The 27006-nt window shown below is 40.2% G+C and overlaps 2 protein-coding genes and 1 non-coding gene across 9 annotated transcripts in view; 2 read left to right on the forward strand and 1 right to left on the reverse strand.

The window, feature by feature from the left end:
• The window catches only part of RNF149 (ring finger protein 149), a 32673-nt gene extending 28442 nt beyond the window's left edge, over nt 1–4231 (forward strand). Inside the window, exons 7-11 of one of the 6 annotated variants that reach the window (XR_006215651.1) lie at nt 296–1057; nt 1602–1622; nt 2594–2738; nt 3911–4060; nt 4205–4231. Coding sequence is in view for 1 of the 6 variants with exons in the window: in XM_042981163.1 (XP_042837097.1) it covers nt 296–339 (44 nt within the window). In the remaining 5 variants the exon portion in view is untranslated. Of the gene's footprint in view, nt 1–295; nt 1508–1601; nt 1729–2593; nt 2739–3910; nt 4061–4204 lie in introns of those variants that run through there. The other 5 variants (XR_006215649.1, XR_006215648.1, XR_006215650.1 and 2 more) reach the window with 5 other exon arrangements.
• Nucleotides 2816–2930, forward strand: LOC122237538. Its single transcript, XR_006216140.1, has one exon. It is a non-coding gene; the product is annotated as a small nucleolar RNA SNORD89 (small nucleolar RNA).
• Nucleotides 4232–5598: 1367 nt separating the features above from the next.
• CNOT11 (CCR4-NOT transcription complex subunit 11) lies at nt 5599–24008 on the reverse strand. 2 transcript variants are annotated; one of them, XM_042981161.1, is made up of 7 exons: nt 23323–24003; nt 20301–20465; nt 11623–11775; nt 9762–9964; nt 8306–8508; nt 6814–6910; nt 5599–6733 (listed from the first exon to the last, which is right to left on the reverse strand). In XM_042981161.1, exons 1-7 carry the CDS (start codon nt 23846–23848, stop codon nt 6536–6538), a joined length of 1545 nt encoding a protein of 514 aa, XP_042837095.1. In that variant the 5' UTR covers nt 23849–24003; the 3' UTR covers nt 5599–6535. The 2 variants fall into 2 exon arrangements, with proteins under 2 accessions (XP_042837095.1, XP_042837096.1); XM_042981162.1 differs by lacking the exon at nt 11623–11775 and having other exon boundaries at nt 23323–24008.
• Between the last annotated feature and the right edge of the window lie 2998 nt (nt 24009–27006).

The following is a 27006-nucleotide window of genomic DNA, read 5'->3' on the forward strand; positions in this document are numbered from 1 at the left end:
CATACACTAGTTCACCAACCAGAAGACTGCATCCTTTTTTTAATAGCACCATGTTGATTAAAGTAACATTGGTTAAGCTAATGTGAGAAAACTTCTCACACTCTGTGTGAGGAAGATGTTTGTATATTTTTTTTTGCTCTCTGGAATGAGTTGCCAATTTTACATGTAGGTTTTATGTAAATTTTTTTGTAATTTGTTGCTTGAATTATAGTCTCCAAATGAGTCACAGTGCTTCTGTAATTGAAGTTTAGAATATGCTAAGTGGCTGACATTGGCTTTTGTTGCTTCATTGTAGAAATGGGCAGGAGCGACCTTGAACATGGAAGGCCCGTCTCCTAGCACACATCCTGGTGACCGCGTCATGGACAGAGCATTGACTTCAATTAAAGGACTTTTTTTTTTTTTTTTTTTTCAGCACATAGTTTGTATATTTGAAAATAATGTACATTCTTTTACCTTTCAGGTTCTGATTTGATACACAAAGGGCTAAGATATTTTATTCTTAAAGAGATGTTTTGATTAGTCTTAATATATTTATCTACTAAAATATATCATTTACGATAAACAGTATGTTGTTTTGGACTATTACAGAGGAGACCACTAGGAAGGCCCTTTAAAGGGGGTAGCAGGGGGAGGTTTTTCTGAATACTACTAGACTAGCTACCACGGTACTGTACAAATGGGATTTTGTTTCTCAAGGATGGCTTTAGACTGAGCAACTGAATTTAGACTAGTGGGAAGTGGAATTGTATAATTCACTTCAGTTATTGATCACGAGTTTTCCTTGGAGGAAAGGCTTTTCTAGAACATTAAACTTATAAATGAGATCTGAGAAATCTACAGCTTTCTCAAACCTCCGTGTTATTATATAGACTTTGAAACCTACGAACACCTTTTCATTGTTCTCTCTTTGGAATTATAGGAAGAGCGTTAGATGACTTTAGGATTTGCATTTTCCCTTTTTAATCCCTAATTGCTTGTGATACCTTAAAGGAGAGGGAAATGTGTCCATTTTTTCTACGAATGAAAAGCTAAGATCCTTCATCACACATGAGCAGTAAGTTCTTCATTGCCTTAAGAAAATCGAGCAGGCAGAGTTTTTTGTAAATGATGACTGTATTAGTTCCAACTACAATTTAATCTTTACAATTAAAAGGATGGAGAACTTTGTTTCTGTTACAAAGTAAGCAGTTTTCTTGATTGATTTAAAGATCATGATCTTGTGTAATCATCTATCCTTTTTAATCTTGGCTGTTCTCACTTGTAGGTTGAAAGCGGCAGGTGAATGTAAAGCTTTTGGAGACTGCACTCTTAAATTTTATAAAATTATTAAGTAAAAACACACACTTTCAGCTCTCCTCTCCCTTCTTGGAGGTGGAAGTTGAGGAGGATGAGGGAGAGTTATTTTTTTAAAACTTGAAACTGTTGTCCTTTGTTGCTTCTAAGCTAGTTGTGTGTATCTTTATTTTGTGAGTAAAAATAAAGGTCTGTTTGGAGTTTTAAAAAATGTAAGGAATTCATTCTTAACAGCTTCATCTAAGTTTTGTATGGCTCTGTTTTCTTTTTTTTCCTTCAAACTATTTGTTGCCTTTGGATTTTAGCCACTCATAGTGAAACATTTGGTGAGTAAACAGTTTTGCTGGTGTAAATTCTGTGGCCAGATTCAACTTGAGGAGCTACTGAAGTAGAAAAGTTGACTGACTTTGAGCTCTCACTGACAGCCTCAAAGTAGGTTTCCATAATAGCCATTATCTTTGTGGTTCATTGCAAATAGGAAAGTATGTCCTTGATTCTGTACGAAGTAGGTTTTTTGCTGTTTGTATTTTAAGATACATACTTGGGAGACATGCTTTAATTAATAATTCTTTCCAGTATCCAATGAAGCAGACTTTTAAAAAGAATACCATGACAGATCAAGCTAAATTGTTTGATAATTACAGAAGTATGATTTCTTCATTAGCAGCTATCAGATACAGCTTTCCATAATTCAAACATTTGAACACTAAACTGCAAATTCAGGAGATGGGAAGAACTGTAGTGGTCTGGTCTCATCTGCAGAAACATGTCTTTAAAAATAATTTTTTTTGTTTATTTTTGAGAGAGAGGCAGAGCATGAATGGGGGAGGGGCAGAGAGAGGGAGACACAGAATCTGAAGCAGGTTCAAGGCTCTGAGCTATCAGCAGCTCAAACCCACAGAGCAGTGAGATTCTGACCTGAGCCAAAGTCACTTAACTGACTGAGCCACTCAGGGACCCCTGGAAACATGTCTTTAATAGCAGAGAAAGGAATTACCAAGAAAAAATAGAGAACTGCAACACTTTGAAAGCTTCCTTTTATAGGCTTTTTTTTAGATATAAATATGATAGAAAAGGGTCAAATATTAGCAGAATGTTTGCTGAGACATGAAATTGATAAAATGCTACTCGGAATATGGGAATGTAATCAAGAAAGGGTAAACCAGAGAGATTTGGTTTAAGGTTAGTCATATTATTTATGGCAGTAATCATGTTCCCTCTAACAATTGTCATAAAAGCCATTTGTTCACAAATACTGTAGAAACAGTTTTTTGTTTTTTTTTTTTAACTTTGAAAGTCCCAGGCAGCATGTGAAAGAAGCAGTTTGACCATGAACGTGAAGCACTGTTGTCAGCCGCCTGCCCAGGTGCTACCTCTGGGTTTCCCGCTAGAACACCACAAAGGGCAGGAGGAGATGTGCAAAAACAGGGCACCTTGGACAGGTAAACTTCCTCACATGCTGAAGTCTGGGGGATCTTGAATATAAAAAGCCTCTCCTGAGAGCTTGTCTCCTGCAGTCACTGAGGAGTGATGACAATAAAAGGCCGAATTGCAGTGTGCCCATCAGCAGTTTGCTCTCTGTGGGGCACACGATGACAAAATCTCCAGAAGCGAATCACTGGTCTGACCTCAGTAACCTCAGGATTGAAGCTTTGCACTTGGGCAGGCTTTCTCAGAGGGGTCTGCTCTTCCCAAAGAGAGCTGATATTTTTAGAAGAAAAAATCAGTGAATTGAAGGCATTGGATCTTAAATTGAGTAGTAAATACCTGTCTACATACTTTGCAGTCTACTTGCTGCATCAGGGACTGCTAGAATCAGAAACAGAAATAGGCCTTCAGGAACAGGTGTGTTCCCACTGGGATGAAATACCCAGTGTAACTAAATTCCCCAAGAGGATAGCTTAATTGGCAAGTTTCTTCTTTTGAGCACATTAAAGTTTATTTGCTCAGTGAAGGCTGAGCTTAAATCAGTATGTGTATGTTATTAACGAGAACCTGAGGTAATTACATGTTTGGTCAAAAGCAGTCTCTTTGAGCTCAGTGTAACCCAATTTGTGATTTACAAAGCACAGGATGCTGGCCTGAACCAAAGTGAGTCTTATATATAACATACGCTGTGCTTCTGTGATGCAACAACCAATTAGAAAAGCCACCTACGCCTTTCCCAGTTAATTTCGCTTTTGAAGTTTTAAAAACCATTTCATTTTAAAAGGTACTAACGTTAATTCTTATAAAAGTAAAATTTCTACAGTGTAATCAGCCATTTAGCTAGATTTGCCTTTATTCTAACAGCAAAGTAGAAGTTGTAAATTGAAAAAGGTATATGGATCACATTAATTCAATCCATTTTTTTGAAGAGGTGTAAGCTTGTATATTATGGGCTAATGAGAAACCTGAGAACACCAGCACTTTCGTGGGGCTTGGATGCATAGGTATTGGATCCCAGGACTGTGTTTTTGGAAGCATTTTAGGGATGGATTTCCTGATCAGAACAGTAGTGATTGCATAAAAACAACAGACCAGATATAAAGTGAAACCAACAAAATGTCTTAGTACCTAGGTAGAGTGTGCAAGAATTTTAAAGAGTACGTAAAAATATGCGTTACTTTTCCAGATACCCTTAAAATGCTAAAGTGCTGCCCTTCAAAATATTATTTAAAATAAGCACGTGAGCCATCACTTTCCATGAGAATCATTACAAGATACATTAAGTAGTGGTACACACCACTTAAAATTGTGGGAAAGTGTGTACTCTGTAAGAAAGGTGAGTGATAACTGTTTCTTTGAAGTTGTTTAAATGTATAAACACTGCTAAGAGAATTAAAGTAGTTGTATCTTGGGATCTGATTAATTTTGAAGCATTTTTTCTTTCTACCCTATGGTGTAACTTAGTGCTGTCTTTTTACAGGTGATTTGAAGATACTACAACTAGAAACCGGAACTAGAAAACCCAGAGAATTCAAGATACATTGTTTTTAACATGGCAGTCAATTGAACTACACTTAAAAGTTGATTACAGTTACTGAATCCCAGGACTATAGTTGATTTCAGGTAACCTTTCTTCTACTTTTAAACATGTTTAATGAAGAACCTCTTGCTGGTGTTTAAATTTTTTTAATATTTATTCATTTTTGAGAGAGAGAGAGCGAGAACAGGGGAGAAGCAGAGAGAGAGGGAGAGTCGGAAGCAGGCTCCAGGCTCTGAGCTGTCAGCACAGAGCCCGGCTGGTGTTAAATGTAAACCTGACTCACTTTTGGGGGGGGGGGGGGGGGGGTAAAATGTTCCCTAAATATAACTACTGTTTTTTGTTAACTATTTAGATTTGGAAATCTTTCCTCTTTCAAGTAAACACCAATAGTGTGATCCTGGAATTTTTAGCAATAGTCTATTTGCAGAGTCCAGAACTTGTAAATTCACCAACTGAATTTATCTGTAACCCTCACATCAGGATGGGCAGTGCTTTTTGCAAGTCCTTTGTGGACACGTACAGTGCAGTGAAATTTTGAGGCATGTGACACACTTTTTCCAATTGAGGTTTAGTAAGAGGACACTCTGCCTTCTTGTTTCAGCTCTCAAAGTGTCAATAGTGTATCCTTCTCCACTATGTATTTAGCGTCTTTTCCAAAATTTTGTACCTTGGTGATTTTACAGTTTAAAATGGCCCCCAAGCATAGTGTTGTCTCCTGTTCTCAGCACATGAAGGCTGATGTGCCTTATAGAGAAAGTACATGTTAGGTAAGCTTTGTTCAGGCATGAGTTAATAGTGCCGTTGGCCAGTGCCGTTCAACGTTATCAGAGAATCAGTAGGTCCTGGAGCCCTTCCAACAGTCGTCCAAACTTTGCCATTCCCAGATGTATCTCAATAATACTTTTGGAAGTATTTGGAAGTACTTTTGGAAGTAATTCCCAAACCTAATAACGTAAAACAGTGACGCCCACTTATAGGTATGGATATCAAGGCTGTTACTATCATTTTGCATGTCTTAAAGGCATTCCTCTAGTACACTGGCTTGGGTTCTTAATTCCTTTAAGCAAATACATTTATAAATACCTTACTTTCATAAGATTACATAAGACATAAAATTTCTTATAAATCTAGGAGTACTGTTTTTTTGCCGGTATGATAAGGTTGAAACTCCTCTTTAAACCAGTAGGCTCAGTTTCCTTTAACTTTTGCTGAGGGTTAAATTGGAAGGTGAATTCCTGTTGAATAGATTATTTCCCTATAAAGAGCAGGCTTTGGAAGTACCTCAGTAAATGAGGAATTTTTCATGCTTTCTTCAAGTAAAAAAAAACACATAATACAGTTCATAAAAAACTTTAATGTAAGGCACTGTTGTCCAAAGTTAAATGAGGGATAACAGCCCACATGACGCCAGCCACCTTGTCCTCCTACGTCTCAAACAGGTCATCTGCCCTAGCACAGGCAGCAGGGTACAGACTGTACATGACAGTTCCTCAGTGGTGATGTTATCTCCCAAAACATGGACTAATATTTTTCCTTTAAACAAGAAAATAACTATCTTAGACTAAGAACTGAAGAACTAATGAACAGCTCGAGAGGAAAAAAACAGAACACTACACCAGCTATTATAGTCTCAAAAAAGGTTTCTAAGAGTTTCCATGTTTCTAAGAGGTCCAAGGAATGCATGTATTTTGTTGTCTATTAAGTCCCCATGACAAGAAAGGATAAAGTTAGAAGCATTTCCTTGGTTCAAACTGTGCTTCAGGAGGCGGTAAGGGCTATACGCATAAATGGGTTCAAGGACCAAACTTCTGTTTGCCACTTGATTCAAAAACACTTAACTGATTTCACCTCAAGGGCAGTATGACAAATTCTTAAGAATGTCTTCATTTACTCTCATTAAATACTAAAATATTAGAACCTTAAGAAAACTGGGATTCTTGATTTATCAGTAGCCTGTAAGTTGTGTTTTAAACAAAAACAGGCACCTTGGTTCTACAGTGCTAAAGACCGCATCTACTTTTTTGCAGGAACTTTTTTTGGATAACTGCTAATCCTAATCATCAGCAAAGACACCAAAATAGACACATTTTTCTAAGTTCTTACCAAAAATCCATTTCAAGGAAAAAGTCATCCAGGAAGGGAAAATTTTGCTTTAAGTAGATAAAGTAGTGTTTATATGCATTAGGCCAAGCAATCCACTCAGGGTTCTAACAGTTTAAAAATTAAGTCACAATACAGCTGAATAATGAATGTGGTGGTTCTGATGAGGTATTATTTTGACATTTTGGTCTCGGAAGGTGTTTCTCCAGTGTCCAAGGTCTTCAACAATCGGAAAAGGCCAGCAGCTTCTCGTATCCTGCTGAATTCAATACAGAATGCCTGCACTTCTATAAACAAGTCCTGCACATTAATTATTTTGTTACGGATCAAGGACTGAAGAAAGACACACACAAGACGCACCAAACGATTCTGAAAAAGAGAAAGCAAATTTAGTGTACCCGTTTTCTTGGCAGGTATTTATAAAATTTACAGAAATCTCTGCTACTTACCTGCATATATTTATCCTTAATTTGTTCACAAGTAGAGATGCAATTTGATATGTAAAGGTGAATAAATTCAGGAGGTAGATCAACAGCTGTAGTGAGTCTGTTTCAGAAAGTTAAAAAGTTAGGGCTGTTAAAAAAACACTGTTACCCATAAAATATAAAATTCCTCTTTGGTCATTTAGTCAAAATTTCTGATAGATGATCAGTTACCTACTTTTAAACATACTTATGCAAATAAGCCTGAGTCACCCACTTTGTTAGTCAATGGCACTTCATTTTTTAAGTCTATACTTAGCATTACATTACACATGAAAATTACTCATAATTTTGAACACCACATTTCTGTGATCTTGGTTGAACCCTAATTTGTAGTTAATGGTCTTCAAGCTCTAGTAAATAATGTTAACTAAACCCCAATTACATGTAAGCGCTATGCAAGGTGGTAGGTCCAAGAAGGTATAATTTTTAATAAGTACAATTAAGGGCTAAAATGAGGGGTTTGCAAAAAGCAGTGTAAATGAAAAAACAGGAAAAGCCTTAAAAGGTCAAGTGGCCTAAAACTGAAACCTTGAAGTATTTCTTATAACCTAGCAAGTGATGTGAGAAAAAGCTGGGATCTGGGATTAGTGTGGCACATTCAGGAACATGGTGATAGAGATCCGGATGGAATGTGACAGAAGGCATTGGTGGCACATTAGTGTCTCCAAGAGGAAAGCTGGTATTTTCTGAAAGATTCTGTGAAATATTTTAAGGAAAACAAAAAGATGGGAATTCCATGTTCAAATAAAGGTATGCTATGCTAACTATACAGTATGAATTTCCAAAAGGAATTCTAAACTTCTTTGACTACAGAACCTTTCCCCATAAAGCACCAAGGAACCAGTGCTCTGAGAAAAGTGCTGTGGTCACTTGAGATTGGGGGGGAGAGGGGGAGGGCGGGGGGGGGGGGGGCACAAGGAACAGACCTCATCCTTGAAATTATTCTCTAGAAAGAATACTACTGATAAAAAGATGTGGTTATTCTTGGACTAAATACCAAATAGCTGGTGAAAACAGTGCTACAAGAACATAGTGAAGGGGAAAAAGCTGGCACTGAGAGGGTAGCCGGTCCAAGGAAGGGAGCAGAAGCAGCCCCAGAAGGAAGTGAGTCTGCACTGGAGGGAAAAGCCTGAACAGGATAATGCAGACACACAGTAGTGTGTTTTCAACAAACAGCTGACCAGTTTTGCCAATGACAGAAAATAAAGTTGAAAGCCTCATGCCTGCCTCCTCTCTCTCCCACCCCAGAAAGAACACTCCTGTACACATACTTGTGATTACTTAGTTCTTACTGGCTGATAAGCTTAAAAGAGCAGCCTTCAGTACAATTTCAAGAAGGTTAAAAAAAAAAACCAAAAAACTAAAAATTTGTTGCTAGTTTTTGCCTTCTGGCCATTTAATCAGGATCTAGATTCACACTGCCCCCACCCACACCCGATCAAGTATAAAAACTTACCGATTTACAACTTCCATTGAATGCAAAGACATGTCCATGTTGACCAGAACCGAAAAATACTCCGTGATCTGGCTTGACTGCATTAACTTCAGCAGCATTTCTATAGCAACTAGAGGGTTGTTTTCCACTAAGTCTGGAAGTTTGGCTGGAGTGAGGCCAATATGATAAACGAGTTTGGGGTCTTTTTCCAATTCACCCAGGAGCTAAATACAACCAAATTTTTAAAAAGAGAGAGGTTCTTGAGTCAAATATTCTCTTTCCTGCCTACAAAACCAAACTATAAAATTATCTACATTGAACCCACTTGGTAAATTTCTTCCCTCAAACCCATCATAATCTTGTATTAATTTTTAAATTTACATTTAAGCTGTGAAGATATTAAAATGCAGACAACTTCAAGACTAAAAATGCTAGTGATCCCTTTCCAGGGCATTAAACCAGCCTCAGTATGGTCTGGTTGGATAGAATGCTGTGTGGACTGTAACAGCATCCTCCTTAACAGCTTTGTAGGCTTTTCCTATCCTCTGTTATAACCAAAAATTATCTTAGTTGCCAACCAGTTCTCCAGAAAAGCACAGGCCACAAAGAACTGAGAACAGGGGAAAGAGTGCAGCCCAGGCAGAGAACAGACACTCAAGGAGAGAAGCATGACGGGAGGAGATCGCTGCCCTGTCGTGGTGCCTCACGGCAAGACCGTACAGTTCAGGCCCTACTCACGCGACGCAATCTAAATAAATACCTTCAAAAGCAGTTCTGCCAAATAAGTGGTTTTTCTTACAAATTCTCTATGTTCATTCCCCTACCTGCCTGCATATACCACAGTGGACTGTGTTTTAGGATGGCCTAGCAAACAAAGTGAACTACGAACAGCTGTTATTTGACTCTGAAAGTAACATTTTCAGTGGTAAACTGGATTGGAAGTGTCAGTATGTCCTCACAAGTTCCACTGTTTAAGTTTGCAAAGCTGGGTAAAATTCACCAAACAGAAACCACCCACCAGGTATCCTTGCCTTTCCCAGCCCAGGGGAGTCTTACACAAAGAACAGCAGGGGCTATTCTAAATCTCAAATCCACCACTAACCAGCTGTGTGACAGTGGCTAGCTTACCTTCCCTAGGTCTCATTTTCTTCCTCCATAAGATGTTAATCTCACTTACCCTCAGTAATTACTGTCCAGCAAATGTAACAACATCTGCAAAATGCCAAAAATGTGAGATCCATCCTACCCCTCCTCTCCCATAGTCAAAATGGCCCCAAATAAGTGTTGATACGTGTTGAGTCATCAGTCTTTTTCCAGAGTAAAATGACCAGAGTGGGAGGGGCAGAACAAAGCTCCAGAGATCCAAGACTTCTTGGATCCAAGACATTATTATTGCTGGCTCCTATCGGCAGGATCATTTTATTGGTCATTTATCATGTGAAGGATTAAAATAAAACACCTACAAATAAATACATACCTGTGTTTGTTGAGGAGAAGATAAGGGGCTTTTGAAGGCTTTGGCCATTATTCGTTTGATCTCCACACCAGTGCTATTCTTGACACACATTGATTTGTCCCATTGAATCGCATGGTCAGGCTCTGTTGGATTCAGCCAAGCCAGCTCATCCTCACAAATGTGGAGTGGAGGTGGTGGACGAATAAACTCTGGCCGGAAATGGCCTGTAACGAGAGTGGAAATGTTTGCTTCGATCAGTAAGCTACCATCTATGCACATCTGTATAAAGATAACATGATAAAACTTGCAGACTTCAAAATCCAAAGCAGAGATGATATAGAAAGTCAGGGTTTTATTCAGGATGCCATAAAAATGAAACACTGATATAACATTATTATTCCAGAGCCCAAATCTACTTTTCAGGAGAGATGAAGGCATTACCATGATCTGATGATTTTTAATTCAAGCATGATCACCACTGAGAAGCAAAAGGATACAACTTCACATACTGGTGAGAGTTCTGATGGGAAAAATGAAATGCTACTTGATCTCACTCTTCCTATTCTTAGTGACTGGTATTTTTTTTTTTTAAGTAGGCTTCACACCCAGTGCAGAGCCCATCGTGGGGCTTGAACTCACAACCCTGAGATCGAGTCCTGAGCTGAGATCAACAGTCAGACACTTAACTGACTGAGCCACCCAGGTGCCCCATTAATTACTATTATTTTATTCAGTAGTAGTGAATAATTACTATTATTTTATTCAGCACTATTTGTGGTTTTTTCTTTGCATCTTCTAATGTTGAGGTGGCAAATTATGTGTGGATAAAATGGCAGGGAACAAAAAAGTACAGTTGGCTTGACATTCCCAAATGAATCCAGAGACTTTCATAAACCCCTGAATTCACAAATCCCATATTCATTTTCATAGAACAGTAAAACAACAATAGGAAAATGCAGTGACTCTACCTCAATTGTTGTATGAAATAAGACTGAACCCTAAGTTATAAGCCCAAGAAAATAAATGCTGGCTGGGATTTTTGCTGAACAAATTTCATAACTCACTCTGGTTTCCACACAGGGCCTCAGATGGCTTATTCTGACCATGGGTCCTAGCCCCTGCCAAATTTGAGAATGGTTTGTTGAAAAGGTTTTCTGGCTAAGAATCACCAGTTTATCTTCTACTCTCTCTTCACTCACATCCAGCATTTTACATCTAGTAGGACTGGCATCTCAATCTCTTTTCATACCACTTATAAAAAGAAAAAACTTTTAACACCTCAGAAGAAGCACTACTTATATGATAATGAAAACATTCCCATGAAGTACGTACGTTTAGCCAGACTCCGTATCTGATTTGCTTTTCACATACTTTTCTGATGGCTTACGCAACACACAGTAAGCAAATATTAAATGAAAACCAGTATGTGCCATGGGGCTGTCAGGCACACTTGTGCTCTGCTTAGACTTCAAATATTAAACCCATTTATGTCAAAGATCTAATAATGGCATTAAAGTCATGTAAGTTTTAAACTCATGGTGACACTATAATTTGGAGAACATTTTCTTATCCCTAAGGATCAAGCATGCCTTCATCACTAAAACCACATAGAAGCCTGAATACAAAAGTTAATAAATTACAGAAGACTCGTTTCAGTAAAATCAGAAGTTGTATCTTCAGGAATGCTGATAAAAAAACTTGGCATGTAATTTTATTAAAGAACACAGACCATCACTACTATGTTCTACAAGACACTATAACTGGGAAGTGTCTCACTGAATTCAAGTTTAAGCAGCAACAAAAGTAACACCATGTTTTAGAAAACCAAAAGTCTCAGGATGCTGGTAAAATAAAACCAAGTACAAAAAAGTAATATACCTACTTTCAATAGGTGGCTTTGGTCCACTGACTAAAGCTTCTGTGATTTGAGAGGCAACTGAGCTGTCAAATCCAGAATTAGAAGAATCTGGGTCTGGGTCACTGAGAATACTAGGGAAGCTAGCCTTACTTTGGGTTGGCAATTCAGACTGGCGTTCTGAAAAAGGGTAAAATAAGAGACATTTTTAAATTGAGGGCAACACAAGGAAAGTGAAAAAACTAACTGGGAAAAGCTGTCTGCAACATATGAACAAAGGGCTAGATTCAGAATATAGATACATCCCCCCCTCCCCCACCAATACAAATCAGCCAGGAGCTACAAAACCCACCAATAAGCCAGCAGCAGCTGCAACCACACTCTCAGCCAGTTGTGCTGGGGGGCAGCCACACCCGCCAGAGCATCCCCATCTGCTGCAGACCAGTCACAACAGAAGGGGGTTCTGTTGTACAGCCCATACAAGGGATATCCATAGCGCCGGACTGGTGATCAGGGGGTATTAAACTAGTGGGCTCCACAGGACATTTTCTATATAAGGCCACTACTTTCAAGTCCAAGAGATGTAAGTGACATACCTAATATATAGAAATACAGAGTCAGACAAAATGAGACAGAAGAATATGTTCTGAACCTCAGAAAAGAACTAAAGGAAACATAAGCAATCCACCTGATGAAGAGTTCAGGTAATGGTCATAGAGATGCTCACACTGGACCGGAGAGAAAGTGAATAAGCTCAGAACTGAGCTGAAGAATACAATAACTGAAATGAAAACTAGAGAATAAATAGCAGATGCAAAAGAAAGGATCAGCGATCTGCAAGACAGGGTAATGGAACACACCAAGCACAACAGCAAAAAGAAAAAAAAAAATGAGGATAGGTTAAAGGATTTCTATGACAACATCAGGTATTATAATGGGTCCCAGAAGGAGAAGAGAAAAAGGGGCAGAAAACTTATTTGAAGAAATCATTGTTGAAAACCTCCCTAACGTGGGGAAGGAAAGAGCCAGCCATGTCTAAGATGCTTGGAGAACCCTACACAAGATGAGCCCAAGAAGGTGCATATCAAGACACATAATTAAAATGTCAAAAATTAAAAGATAAAAAAGAATATTAAAAGCAGCAAGAGAAAAGCACATAGTTACAAGGAAAACCTCAAAAGGCTATCAGATGTTCTTTCAGCAGGAACTGCAGGCCAGAAGGGAGTGGCATGATATTCAAAGTGCTGGGAAAAACCCTACAATCAAGAGTACTTAACCCCAGCAATGCTAGAACTCAAAATTGAACGACAGATAGTTTCCCAGACAGACAAAAGTTAAAGTTCATCACCACTAAACTAGCCTTACAACAACTGTTAAAGGGACTTCATAAGTGAAACAGAAAAAGCCATAATTAGAATAAAATTATGAAAAGAAAAAAAAAATGCACTGTTAAAAGTAAATGCATACTAAAGGTAGTAGATCACTTATAAAGCTAGTATGAAGGTTAAAAGACAGAAGTAGTAAATCAATTATATCTATAATAATTAGATAAGGGGCACAAAATAAAAAGATGTAAAATATGACAATATATACATGTATGTATACATACATATACATACAATACATCCGTAAAATACAGAGCCAGGGGTGAGGTGGGAGAGTAAAAATATAGTGCCCTTCAGAATGTTCAAACTTAACCAACCATCAATTTACTTTAGACTGGTATATACAAAGAATATTATATATAAAACTCATAGTAACCACCAACCAAAAACCTGTAACATATACATAACAAACAGGAATCCAAACATAACACTAAACAAAGGGATCAAATCACAAGGGAAGAGAGCAAGAGAAGAACAGAGAACTATAAAAACAACCAGAAAACTAACAAAATGGCAAAACATACATATCAATGAATACTTACTTTAAGTGAACTAAATGCACATTTACTTTTAAGTCAAAAGACAGTGACTGAATGGATTAAAAAACAAGACCCATTTATATACTTCCTACAAGAGACATGTCCGATGTCACACATCAGATCCAAAGACACAGACTGAAAGTGAAGGTATAGAAAAAAAAATATTCCATGCAAATGGATGGGGGGGGGGGGGGGGCAGGGAGGAATACTTACACAGGACGAAGTAGACTTTCACAAATTTTTTTTAATGTTTGTTTATTTTTGAGAGACAGAGCACAAATGTGGTGGGGGGCAAAGAGAGAGGGAGACACAAAATCTGAAGCAGGCTCCAAGGCCCTGAGCTGTCAAGCACAGAGCCCATCGCAGGGCTTGGGCTCAAACTCAAGGACCATGAGACTGTGACCTGAGCTGAAGTCGGAGGCTTAACTGAGTAAGCCACCGTGGTGCCCCAGGACAAACTAGACTAAAACAAAGACTGTACCAAGAGACAGAGAAGGGCATTATATAATCATAAAAGGGACAACCCAACAAGAAGATACAACAATTGTGCATATTTATGCACCCAACATAGGAGCACCCAAATATATAAAGCAAATACTAACAAACATAAAGGAAGAAATTGACAGTAATACATAATAGTAGGGAACTTTAACACCCTACTCACATCAGTGGACAGATCCTCTAAACAAAAAATCAATAAGGAAATAGTGGCTTTGAATGACACACTGGAACAGAGGGATTTAATGGATATATCTGGAACATTCCATCCTAAAAGAGCAGAATACACATTCAAGTGCACATGGAACGTTCTCCAGAACAGATCATTTATTAGCCCATAAAACAAGTCTCAACAGATTCAGAAGGATCAAGTCATACCATGCATCTTTTCTGAACACAATGCTACAAAACTAGAAATCAACCACAAGAAAAAAACTGGAAAGACAACAAATACATGGAGGTTAAATAACATGCTATTAAACAATGAATGGGCCAACCAGGAAATAAAGAAGCACGTGGAAAAAATGAAAATGAAAACACAAGTTCAAAACTTTTGGGATGCAGCAAAAGCAGCTCCAAAAGGGAAGTTTATAGTAGTACAGGTCCACCTCAAGAAAAATCTCAAACAACCGAACTTTACACCTTTAGGAGCCAGAAAAAGAAGAGCAAAACCTAAAAGCAGAAGGAAGGAAATAATAAAGATTACAACAAAAATAAATGATCAAGTGGAATTTATTCCTGGGTTGCAAGGACGGTTGAATATTCACAAATCAACCAGTGTGATACACATTAACAAAATGAAGGATAAAACTGATATGGTTATCTCAATAGACGCAGAAAAAAACATTTGACAATATTCAACATCCATTCATGATTAAAAACTCTTACTAAAATGGGTATACAGGGAACAAATCTCAGCATAATAAAGGCCATATATGACAAACCCACAGCTAACACCACACTCACTGGTGAAAAGATGAAAGCTTCCCCATAAGGTCAGGAACAAGACAGGCATTTCCACTCTCACCACTTTTATTCAACACAAGACTGGAAGTCCTATCCACAGCAGTCAGACAAAAAAATAGTCTGGTAAGAAAGAAGTAAAACTTTCACTATTTGCAGATAACATGATACTAACCTATAGAAAAACTGAAAAGACCCACCAAAAAACTGCTGCAACTGATAAACTCACTAAAATCACAGGATACAAAATCAACGTGCAGAAAATCTGTTGCACTCTAATTTTTTTTTTTTTACATTTATTCATTTCTGAGAGACAGAGCACAAGGTGGGGAGGAGCAGAGAGAGAAGGAGACACAGAATCCGAAGCAGGCGCCAGGCTCCAAGCTGTCAGCACAGAGCCCGACGCAGATGTCAAACTCACGCACCGCAAGATCATGACCTGAGCCGAAGTCGGACGCCCAACCGAGGCACTCAGGTGCCCCTTCATTTCTATACATTAGTAACAAAGTAGTAGAAAGAGAAATCAAGAAAATGATCCCATTTACAACTGCACCAAAAACAGTAAGATAACTAGGAATAAATCTAACCAAAGAGGTAAAGACCTGCACTGTGAAAACTATAAAGCACTAACGAAAGAAAGTGAAGATGACACAAAGAAATGGAAAGACATGCCAGGCTCATGGCTGTGAAGAACAAGTATTATTAAAACGTCCATACTACCCAATCTACAGATTCAATGCAATCCCTATTAAAATGCCAATAGCATTTTTCACAGAACTAGAACAAATAATCCTAAAATTTGTATGGAACTACAAAAGACCCCCAAATAGCCAACGCAATCTTTTGAAAGAAGAACAAGGCTGGAAGTATCATGCTCTTGGATTTCAAACTACCTGCAAAGCTACAGTAATCAAAATAGTATAGTACTGGGACAAAAACAGACACACAGATCAATGAACAGAATAGAATGCCCAGAAATAAGCCCATGCTTATATGGCCAATTAATCTACAAGAAAGGAGGCAAGAATATATGACTGGGGTAAAAGACAGTTTCTTCAATAAATAGTGCTGAGAAAACTGGACAGCTACATGCAAAGAACGAAACTAGACCACTTTCTTACACCATACACAAAAATAAACTCAAAATGGATAAGAGACCTAAATATAAAACTTGAAACCATAAAACTTCTAAAATAAAATATAGGCAATAAACTCTTGGACATTGGCCTTAGCAACTTATTTATAGATACGTCTCTCCAGGCAAGGGGAAAAAAACAAAACAAAACAAAACAAACTGAGGCTACATCAAAATAAGAGCTTTTATACAGCAAAGGAAACCATAAATAAAAAAGCAACCTAATAAATGGGAGAAGCTATCTGCAAATGATGTATCTGATAAAGGGTTGATATCCAAAATAAATAAAGTACTACAACACCAAGGGAAAAAAAAAAAACCCCAGATAATCAGACTTTAAAATGGGCAGAGTACCAGAACATTTTTCCAAAGAAGATACACAGGTGACCAACAAACACATGAAAAGATGTTCAACATCACTGATCATCAGAGAAATGCAAATCAAAACCACAGTATGACCTCACACCAGTCAGAATAGCTAGTATCAAAAAGACAAATAGCAAATGTTGGTGAGGATGTGGAGAAAAGGAAACCCTTGTGCACTGTGAGAATGTAAACTGGTGCAGCATGTCTGGAATACAGTATGGAGGTTCCTCAAAAACTAAAAACAGAAGTACCATAGGACTCAGTAATTCCACTTCTGGATATTTACCCAGAGAAAACAGAAACACTATTTCAAAAACACATAGGCACGCTTATGTTTATTGCAGCATTGTTTATGATAGCAGGATATGGAAGCAACTTAAGTGTCCATCAAAAGATGAATGGATAAAGATGTGGTATATATATACACAATGGAGAATTGTGAAAAGGAATATTAAAAAAGAATGAAATCCTGCCATTTGTGACATGGATGGACCTAGAAGTTATTATGCTAAATGAAATAAGTCAGACACACAAAGACAAATACCATATGATTTTGCTTCTGTGTGTAATCTAAAAATATGAAACAAATTAAAAAAAAAAAAAACAGAAACAGACTCCTAAAGACAGAAAACTGGTGGTTGCCAGAGGGGAGGGAAGGAGGAGGATGGGCAAAATAGGTGAAGGGGATAAAGAGGTACTAACTTCCAGTTTTAAATAAATCATGGAATGAAAAGTACAGCGTAGGTTATACTGTCAATAATGCAATAACTTTGTATGGTAACAGATGGTAACTACCCCTAACATGATGAGCACTGAATAAATGTGCAGAACTGTTAAATCGCCATGTTGTACACCTGAAACTAATGTAATATTGTAGGTCAACTATACTTTAATGTCTTAAAAAAAAAGTCAAATCAGTGTTTTAAAAAAGAAATAATGGGCTGACTTCAACAAGCATTTTATTTCAAAAGGCTTGGATGGTCAATAAACATCTGAAAATATGTTCAATTCCATTGGGGACAGGGGGTGGGGAAATCAGTCAAAACACAAAATCCCCTCTTAGCAAAAATTAACATCTGAAATTATCAGATGTAGACAATGTCACGTAACTTGCACACTGGTAATGGGAATGAAACATGGCACAGCAAAATCTGGAAAATAATCTGCCATTAGCTAGTAAAGTTTTACATGTGCTTATCTTTCCTGCTAGAAGAAACACTTTCATATGTACACTAGGAGAATGTACCAGAATGTTCATGGCAACATTACGCCCATCAATAGTAAAATGGATAAAGAAACCACTACCATTATGTCATCAACATGGATTCATCTTACAACCCACACCCAAAAGAACACTGTATGATTCCACATGCACATCAAGTTTAAGAACATCCAAAGTTAAACTATAGGCATGCACAGTTTGGAGGGCTATAAAGTAAATCATGAATGATTATCCCAAAAGTCAGGTTAGTGATGGGGAAGAAAGGGAGCAGCGAGTAGGAGAAACACATAGGGAGCCACAAGATCCTGAAACGATTCCATTTCTGAACTTAGATAATGGTTGCTCCAAGGTCACTTTATAATTCCTTAAAATGTACATGCTGGTTTTATGAAATTATGTATTTCAGATTTTGTAATTTTGAAAACACAGAGCTAAATTCCTAATTCCTTAAAGAGCTACCAGTGTTAATAAAAGACCATCGATCCAATGGAAAAATGGCCAGACATGAAAGATGCCTTAGATCTGTAACCACATGTTCAACTCATTCAAGGAAAATGCTAATTAAAATTATCCTGAGATGCCATTTTCTCATCTCAGATTACTAAAGCACAAAAAATTAACATACTCTTGACCAAAATGCAAGGAAAATGTTTAAACTGGCACATTGTGTGGTAAACTAGTAAGTGCAAGTTGTCAGGAATTTTTAATAAAACCTCTAAAATGAATACTGACATTGTTAACAGGGTAAAAGTGTTACTTTTACCTTATAGTTACTTCTGTTTAACTTGTCTGCTTGTTTATTTAAAGTTTAAAAAAAAATGCAAAGGCATCCTCCATAAACACACCTCTGGTCCATGAACCCTACCACAAGACCTATGAATTGAGGGTCTCTGCAAAGATCATCTGTGTGTAGTCAGCTCCAGAGAAGACAGGTGCATCACTTTGTTTTTGTTTTTTGGTACTTGTAAAAATGAATGGATTAGGATATCTTCAATCTGGGTAGGGGACAGCAAGCAGCAAGCTTAGCCACTGTGCCCAATTTTCTCAAGACTAACGTGTTCTTTTCTGGGCTTGATATACTTTAAAACTTTCTCACAAACTAACTCAAGTCATCCTAAGTTGCAAGGGAAATCAGATTCTCACTCTATTAAATACAAAACTAGAACCCTCAGAATATCTATCCCTTCTGAAGGTAAGGTGACTGAAATTGCCTATCACCTCTGTACCCAGCTTTCATATTATCTTTTCAAAATTGTATTTTATTTCTGTGAATAGATTGTATCCAGCACTAGTGACCAATAGGTATTTCTGTGTACGTTCAATCTTAAAAGCCTTAAAAAGATTTCTCTTGGGGGCGCCTGGGTGGCTCAGTCGGTTAAGCGGCCGACTTCGGCTCAGGTCATCATCTCGCGGTCTGTGAGTTCGAGCCCCACATCGGGCTCTGTGCTGACAGCTCAGAGCCTGGAGCCTGTTTCAGATTCTGTGTCTCCCTCTCTCTGACCCTCCCCCATTCATGCTCTGTCTCTCTCTGTCTCAAAAATAAATAAACGTTAACAAAAAAAAAAATTTAAAAAAAAAAAAAAAAAAAAAAAGATTTCTCTTGGTTTCAGAAAATAACCACTGTTATATTGTTGATACCCAGGAGTTAAAAAGTGAGGTTCAGAGGTTCAGAATACTCCAAGGAAAAAGGAGTTTATTGAACAATGTCACAGATGCATTAAATCTAAGAAGGATGGGAAACTGTCAAAATTAATACTGCAGCTCAATCACAAGATCAAGGGTTCAAAAATTTGCCTATATATTAGAATTTCCCTAATGAATCACTCTCAAGTGGTTAAGACCCATTCGTCCATATTTTTGCTGAGAGCAGTTAAACAAAAGGCGCCTCTTCTTACCTTCCCTACTCAGAGATGCTCTGACCATCCAGATCAAGAAAGTCCCCCTATTTTCTATTACAACATGGTTTTGCCTCAAGAGAATCCATTCATTCGTTTACACATGTAACACAGAAGGTGCCAAAACAATCTTGAAACAGAAGGAAGGACACAGCAGAAGTTTCATATGTCCTGATTTCAAAACTTCCTACAAAGCTACTGTAATCAGAAGTATAGTAGAATCCAGACAGGCAAAGCAATTATTATAGAGAGCCCAGAAATAAACCCTTCCATATATCGTCAAATGATTCTCAACAAGGGTGCCAAGACAAATTGTTTTGACTATTCAGGGTCCCATGGGATTTCATATGAATTTTATGGTGGGTTTTTCTCTATCTGCAAAACACATTGTTGGGATTTTAAGAGAAATTGCACTGAATCTGTAGATCATTTTGACATCAAGAAAAAATTTTTAAACAGACTAAATTTTATCCAGCATTCTTCTTAAATTGGAAACACAATCAATTCAGGTGAAAACTCAGAGTGAACTTCTGTGCCATGTTAACAAGGATCCAGTACTGAAGCTGTTTTTCACAGAAGTTATTAAGCTTTTAGCACAGTTACAAAGACCTTCATTTTAAGTGGAGAAGCTCATAAAAAAAAAAAAAAAAGGCAGCCTAGTGCTACCACACAAGAATACCCAAACCACTGATTCCTCCTTACCAGCCAAGGCTAACTGAAGCCCACTAATGTCCACAGACTGGCCCATATTTCCAACATCCATCAATGCGATCTGTCGAGGTGTTTTTTTGAAGAGTTCCCTTGGGGGTGCCAGCATCAGCTGGGAAAGAAAAAACTTTTCTGGTGGAGTTATAGGAGGTAAAAATCCTGTAAACAGAAATGTATAACAATTTCTCCAATGGTTATTTTTTAAAATTAACTTGACTCTGGTAAAATTAGCATTTGCTACTTGCCATTTCCATTCACTTATTTTTAAAAACAAAATTAAGTTTCAGTGAACCAAATATATACATTTATGAAAATGTAATTAAATATGTCATTTGAAATTCTATTTGTGGCAATATCAATGAAACTTAAGGTTTTTTTACCTGTATTTCCAACATGCAAAGGCTAAAGCTTACCCGTGCAAGCAAAAACAAAAAAGCTACAGTGCTCAGAAATGCTCTTCTTGGAGCGCCTGGGTGGCTCAGTCAGGTTTTGATCTCATGGTTTGTGGGATAGAGCCCCAGCGCAGAACCCTCTTGGGATCCTCTCTCTCCCTCTGCCTGTCCCCTGCTTGTGCTCTAATAAGTTTTTAACATTTACTTATTTTTTGAGAGAGAGACAGAACGTGAGCAGGGAAAGGACACACAGAGAGCGAGGAAGACACAGAATCCCAAGCAGGCTCTAGGTGCCCAGCTGTCAGCACAGAGCCCAACTCAGGGCTCAAACTAACGAACCGTGAGCTCATGACCTGAGTCAAAGTTAGACACAACCAAATGAGCCACCCAGGTGCCCCTCAAAATAAATAAGGTTAAAAAAAAAAGTTTTCTCTTCTGCTGCTGCAACTGTACAGGTTGAAGAGACAAGGAAACATCACTAGGGCAAATACACTTCTCACACCTGCTTCGAAAAACAGTGAAGCTACAAAATTCCCACCGTGCCAAATGCTGTCCCCTTTTGTTCCATATCCAGTGGTTCACCAAGCCTCATCCATTCCCCAAGGGCACTGTCCCCAGACTCTGCTCCCTCCTCTCTGACCCCTCCTCTCCTCTCCTGCCTGAACTACAGGTCAGCCTTCCTAATTTCCCCAGCTCCCAGTTTTGACTCCTGCCCACCCATCACCCAGTTCACACTCCCACTTACCACCTAGTCATATTTTTATGTACACATATGCTCACAATACTTAAACTGTTTACACAGGATTAAACCCAAACTTCTGCACCATTTTAAGTCCCTTCATAATCTAATCCTGACCCACTTGCCAAATATCATCTCTCCCCTCCAACCCACATATCCTACATTCCAGTTGCACAAAATCTTCCAGGTTTTAGGAGTTCTGATTTCAAAACATCCAATATATCCAGCTCTTTAAGAGTACCTGACAGGGCCACACCCTTCCCTCACACCCCACCCCCACACACACCCCTTACTCCACCTCTAATCACCATCCAGCAAAAACATCACTCCCTCTGAGGACGTCTCCAGCCACACAGGTAGTTGTTCCTCTCTGCTACCAAGCATTTTATATGTGACATCTAATACAACTCTTACTACACTGGTTATGACTCCATTTATGTCTCCCCAACCAGACTGCAAGCTTGAGTGAAGAGAAGTCATCTTACTTACCTAGCTCTGAATCTGAATCATCTGAAAAACTTTAGAAAAATATATCTATTAGACGTTCACCCTAGACATACAATATAAGTCTTGGTGTTGATATAGCTTCCATTGTCCATTTAAGCACCATCCCTGCTTTAATGAAAGTAATGCAGTCTATGGTCTACATCTAGGTTTACACTCACTACATCTGAGAATGACGTAAGTGATCCTTGCCCTGCCTAACCTGGCCTTCAGAATTCAAAGGGCTCTCTGAATAAATCCCACAATGTCCCCATTCTCTGCTAAGGGACTCTTAGGATGGTAGGTTTTGACAACCCATAATATGTTCCATTGCTTTCTGGGCATTCTGGAACTCCCTGAAAGCCTAGTTCAGAACTAGTACCCTAAAAGGGCATCTTATCCAACACAAAGATTGTCCCTCTTACATAAGAGCACCGCAGGAAACCAACTAGAGGATGTTTTAGATCCAAATGGGGTGCCACACATGAACACCAAGTGGCCTGCAACGTAGAAACCCTCCTGTGCCATGAAAAACTTCATGGTATTACTTCAAAATCCACTGCCTTCACTTTTAACTCCCTGTATAGTGGCCTCTACCCACACCGTGTTTTGCTCATTTTCTCACAGGTTGAGTACTTTAAGATCAAACTGTTTCCCACCTCTAATTACCTGCTTCCCCCAGTACACTGGTCTCTGTCTTAGTCTTACGAGTACCCTTATCACTAATCACCATCCCCTCTGTGCCCTTCTGCTTTCCTGGCCGAGTCTTCTCCCAAAGTCACGTCTCAAAAGGTATCTCTTTGAGTTAAAAAGAAAAGGCAGCCTTGAATGTAACCCACAGATCTGATCTCACCAATGCTGCACCAATATACATTTTACATAACGTCCAGTAGTCAGGCGTTTCCTAACTTAGGCCGTAAATTTGAGACTACCTTTTATCTTCTGCTCCCATCACATTATCCTAGGACACGCAACAAACCAACGAAGGTGGCGCAAAGTCCTTAAACGCCGTTTAATGTCTATTTCCGCCCAACATCTTCGAGTTCTGAACGAATTCTATTTACTTGACTGAGACTTAAATCAGGAGCGGGCTGTCATTAGTTACAACGTCACACATCTCAAACGGGCTTAACAAGAATGAAGCGCGACTGAGTTGCTAAAACTCTCAAGCCCCACTCAGCTGCATGGTTTCATGGCCTGTACAGTTGAGAGGAATAATCTGCGGTGCCCTGAATCTGTAATTAAGCTACCGATTCTCCATATTTGGGGGGGGGGGAGGATAGACAATTTCAAAAGGAGACAATGTCACTTGCGGATGAACTCGCACAAGAATAGGTGGAAAGTTCCCAATCTAACCACAGCGCACATCTGGCTTCGGAAGGGACGGGCTGCCCCGGCGTACCTGAGAGGGGCGGCCTATCGGGCTCCTGGCCGCCGCGAGCGGGCGGCGCGGGGTTGAGCAGGTGGGCGAAGCTGGCGGCGAAAGGGTTGGCGGCGAGAGGCTCGGTGCGATACATCTCCCAGAGCAGGTAGAGCGCGGTGAGGCGTTGTGCCGCGCTGGGCAGTAGGTCCGGCTGCTGTAGCAGCATGACCAGCACCGAGCCCAAGCGGAAGTGGTCGGCCTTGCTGAAGTAGTGGTGGAAGGCAGTGGACAGGCCCTCGAAGGTGCTGCCGCCTCCCGCCTCCTCCGAGATGATACTCAGCAGGCTCGAGAGCTCCTTCGGGGTCAGGCTCATCCTGCCCGCGGGCCCCCCCGGGCCTCCACTGCCCGGCCCGGGGCCGCCTGCTCCGCCTCTGCCGCCGCCGCCGCCGCCGCCGGAGCCTCCCGGGCCGCTCCTGGACGCCGACCCCGCCGCTTCCCGGGCACCCCTCTGCTCCGCGGCAGTGAGAAGTCGGCCAGACGCCGCGCTCACCCCGCCGCCGGGCATCAACCTCGACCGCCTGCCCTGCTTCCCGGCCGGAGCGGCCCTGGCGCCGGCTCGCCCCTTCCCCACGGCCGTAAAGCGCGCTGTTACACGACAGCGTCGCAAACAAAACACGTCGGAGAAGCCAGACAGCGGCAGAGCGGTGGGGCAGCGCCGAGCGAAAGCGAGGCCGGCTGGAGCGAGGCCAGGGAGAGGATCCGGAGACGCTGGGTGGGAAGGGTGAAGAGGCCGGAAGCGGGGGCGGGGCCTGCGGGAGGGGCGGGCCAGCAGGGTTCTGGCCTCTAGCGGCTGTGGGACCACCCGGCGCTGGGGCGAGATCTGCACTTCCGCGATCCCAAGCGGACCTCCTAGGAGCTCCCGGGGCGGTGCGTGGCACCCAACGGTTCCGACGACCGTGGGCCACGTTATCGTGTGGAAAAATGCGTCTTAGATTCAAAATGGTTTTCTTAATATAACATACGTGATTGTTCATGATTTTAAACTGTTTAAGTGCAAGTAACTGAACAAGGACATTTCTCATAACCAAAGTTAATTTCGTCTCACATTTTTTTTGCATAAATGGAATCTTACTGCACTTGAGTTTTTGTACATGGTTATTTTAACAGGATATTGAGAAAATTTTTCCAGTTAATACTCATTTACAAAATTGTTATGCGACTTTTTGCTTTCTCTGCCCTAAGGCTCTGATTCTGGCCTTGAGTGTGCGTTGTAAGGCGCTGGGGAAACTTTAGGAATAGTAGCTCCAGGGGCCCCTGAGTGGCTCAGTACGTTAAGCATCCAACTTCAACTCTGATCATGATTTGGCAGTTTGTGAGTTGGAGCCACCAGTCTCCCCACCCCCTCCTCTGCCCAGGGCTCTGCAGTGACAGCTCAGAGCCTGGAGCCTTCTTCAGATTCTGTCTCTCTCTCTCTGCCCTCCCTTGCTTGTTCTCGCTTTCAAAAATAAATAAACATTAAAGAAAAATTAAAAAAAGAAAAAAGAAATGTAGCTTTCTTGACAATGTTCTCTAATTTAAAAAAAAAAAAAAAAAAAGTAGCACCAGCCCCCAAAGATGAGGGCCCAAGTATTTAAAAAACAAAAACACCTCCCCAGGTGACTAATGTGAACTCAGGGCTGAAATCAGTGGTATTCCCCAGACTTGCCCAGCCCCCTCCCTAGACTTAACGAAATCCTAAGGGATTTCTGCCAGGCAGGTTAGGGAAATCCGGTCTGCACTACACAATGATAGCAGCTCAAGAATCATCTAGTTAGGCACCACCTTCATCTCAAGTAAAACTGAAGGAAGAGAAATGGCCGGGTCACCAGGTATGCAAATTATGAAGGCTGCTGCAATCCACTGCTAGATTGTCCACTTGAAAGATCCTGCCAAAACATTTTTTTTTACCGTTTATTTATTTTTGAGACAGAGAGAGACAGAGCATGAATGGGGGGGGTCAGAGAGAGGGAGACACAGAATCGGAAACAGGCTCTGAGCTGTCAGCACAGAGCCGGACGCGGGGCTCAAACTCAGGGACCGTGAGATCATGACCTGAGCCAAAGTCGGCCGCTTAACCAACTGAGCCACCCAGGCGCCCCCTGCCAAAACATTTCTAACAGCAGCAAATACTATTTGCTAACACCTGGACCGTTGGGAAACTGACTCAAATTAGCTAGAAAATACTCTCATTTTCTTTTTTTTTTTTTTTTTTTTTTTTTTTTTTTTACTGTGGTAAATAAACCTTACTGTGTTTGAGCCATTTTGCATTTTGGGCTCTCTTTGTAATAGCAATCAGTACACATATCTAGGTTTTACTTTTCTTTAAAGATGTTTCAAAATATTTGAACATACTACCCACCACCATCACCACCACTGAAAGAACTAAATACTTTTCTTTCCGTAGGACTGATGAGGGAGCTATAAAGCAAGCTGAGGGCAAAGCACAAGCTAGCACACACACACACCCACCAGGTGGGAAACGTGTGAGATTCCTCAGGTACTTCAGGCTGCCCAAGAACAAAGGAAAGTACAGAAAACAAATGGTTAAACTGATAAAATTACCAAAAAAAAGGAGGATCTTACCAATAGCCTAAAGTCCAGGAACTCCCTACTTTCATAAAGTCAATGCTTTGCTAGAGGGAATAACAACCTTAGCTTGACATTAGCCAGGCCTCCAGTAATCTGTGAGTCTTCTTTAGCATATAGAAATACCTTTATAAACTTCCTCTTGACTTTACCTCCCCCATCTTCATACTATGTAATCAGTCACTCTTCACAACCCCAGTGAAGCTCTTTCTGCCCACAGGTCCTGTCTCCGTGCTTTAGTAAGATAACCTTTTTGCACCAAAGACGTGTTCGAGAATTCTTTCTTGGCCATCAGCTCTGAACCCCACCATGACCCCAAAACCCCATCAGGATCATTTTCAAAATTAAGATGATATCCAGAGTTTCCTACATGTTCCCTGAAAACAGTTCTCAGGTCCTGAATTAGTTTCCTGGCAACAAATAATGACAAACTGGGTGGTTTAACACAATAAAAATTTGTTTCCTCACCATCCTGGAGGCTAAAAGTTCAAAATAAAAGTGTGGGTTGGCAGGGCTGTGCTCCCTCAGAAGGCTCTAGGGAAGAATCCTTGTCTCTGAGCTTCTGGTGGTTACCAGCAGTCTCTGGCATCCTTTGCCTCATAGCTGCCCCAGCCCCATCTTTTCCTCTGTAGACACATAGCCTTCTTCCCCGTGCGTCTGTGTGTCACATGGCTTTCTTCTGGGGACACCAGTCAGTGGATTTAGGGTCGACCCTAATCCAGTAGGACCTCACCTTCACTGATTATGTTGTCAAAAACCAACCTCTCTGCTTCCGGGCCAGAACACAATGCGAACACAGAGTTTGGGGTAAAGAGGAACAATAGCTTTGGGGCGCCTGGATCGCTCAGTTGGTTAAGCGTCCAACTTCGACTCAGGTCATGATCTCATGGTTCATGGGTTCCAGCCCCGCATCAGGTTCTGTGCTGACAGCTCAGAGCCTGGAGCCTGCTTTCCATTCTGTGTCTCCCTCTCTCTCTTCTCCTCCCCTGCTTGTATTCAGTCTCTCTCTGTCTCAAAAATTAACATTAAAAAACAATTTTTTTTAAAGAGAGGAACAATAGCTTTATTGCTTTGCCTGGCAAAGGAGGCAGCAGCAGG

This window comes from Panthera tigris, chromosome A3 (assembly GCF_018350195.1).
Source record: "Panthera tigris isolate Pti1 chromosome A3, P.tigris_Pti1_mat1.1, whole genome shotgun sequence".
NCBI classification, from domain to species: domain Eukaryota; kingdom Metazoa; phylum Chordata; class Mammalia; order Carnivora; family Felidae; genus Panthera; species Panthera tigris.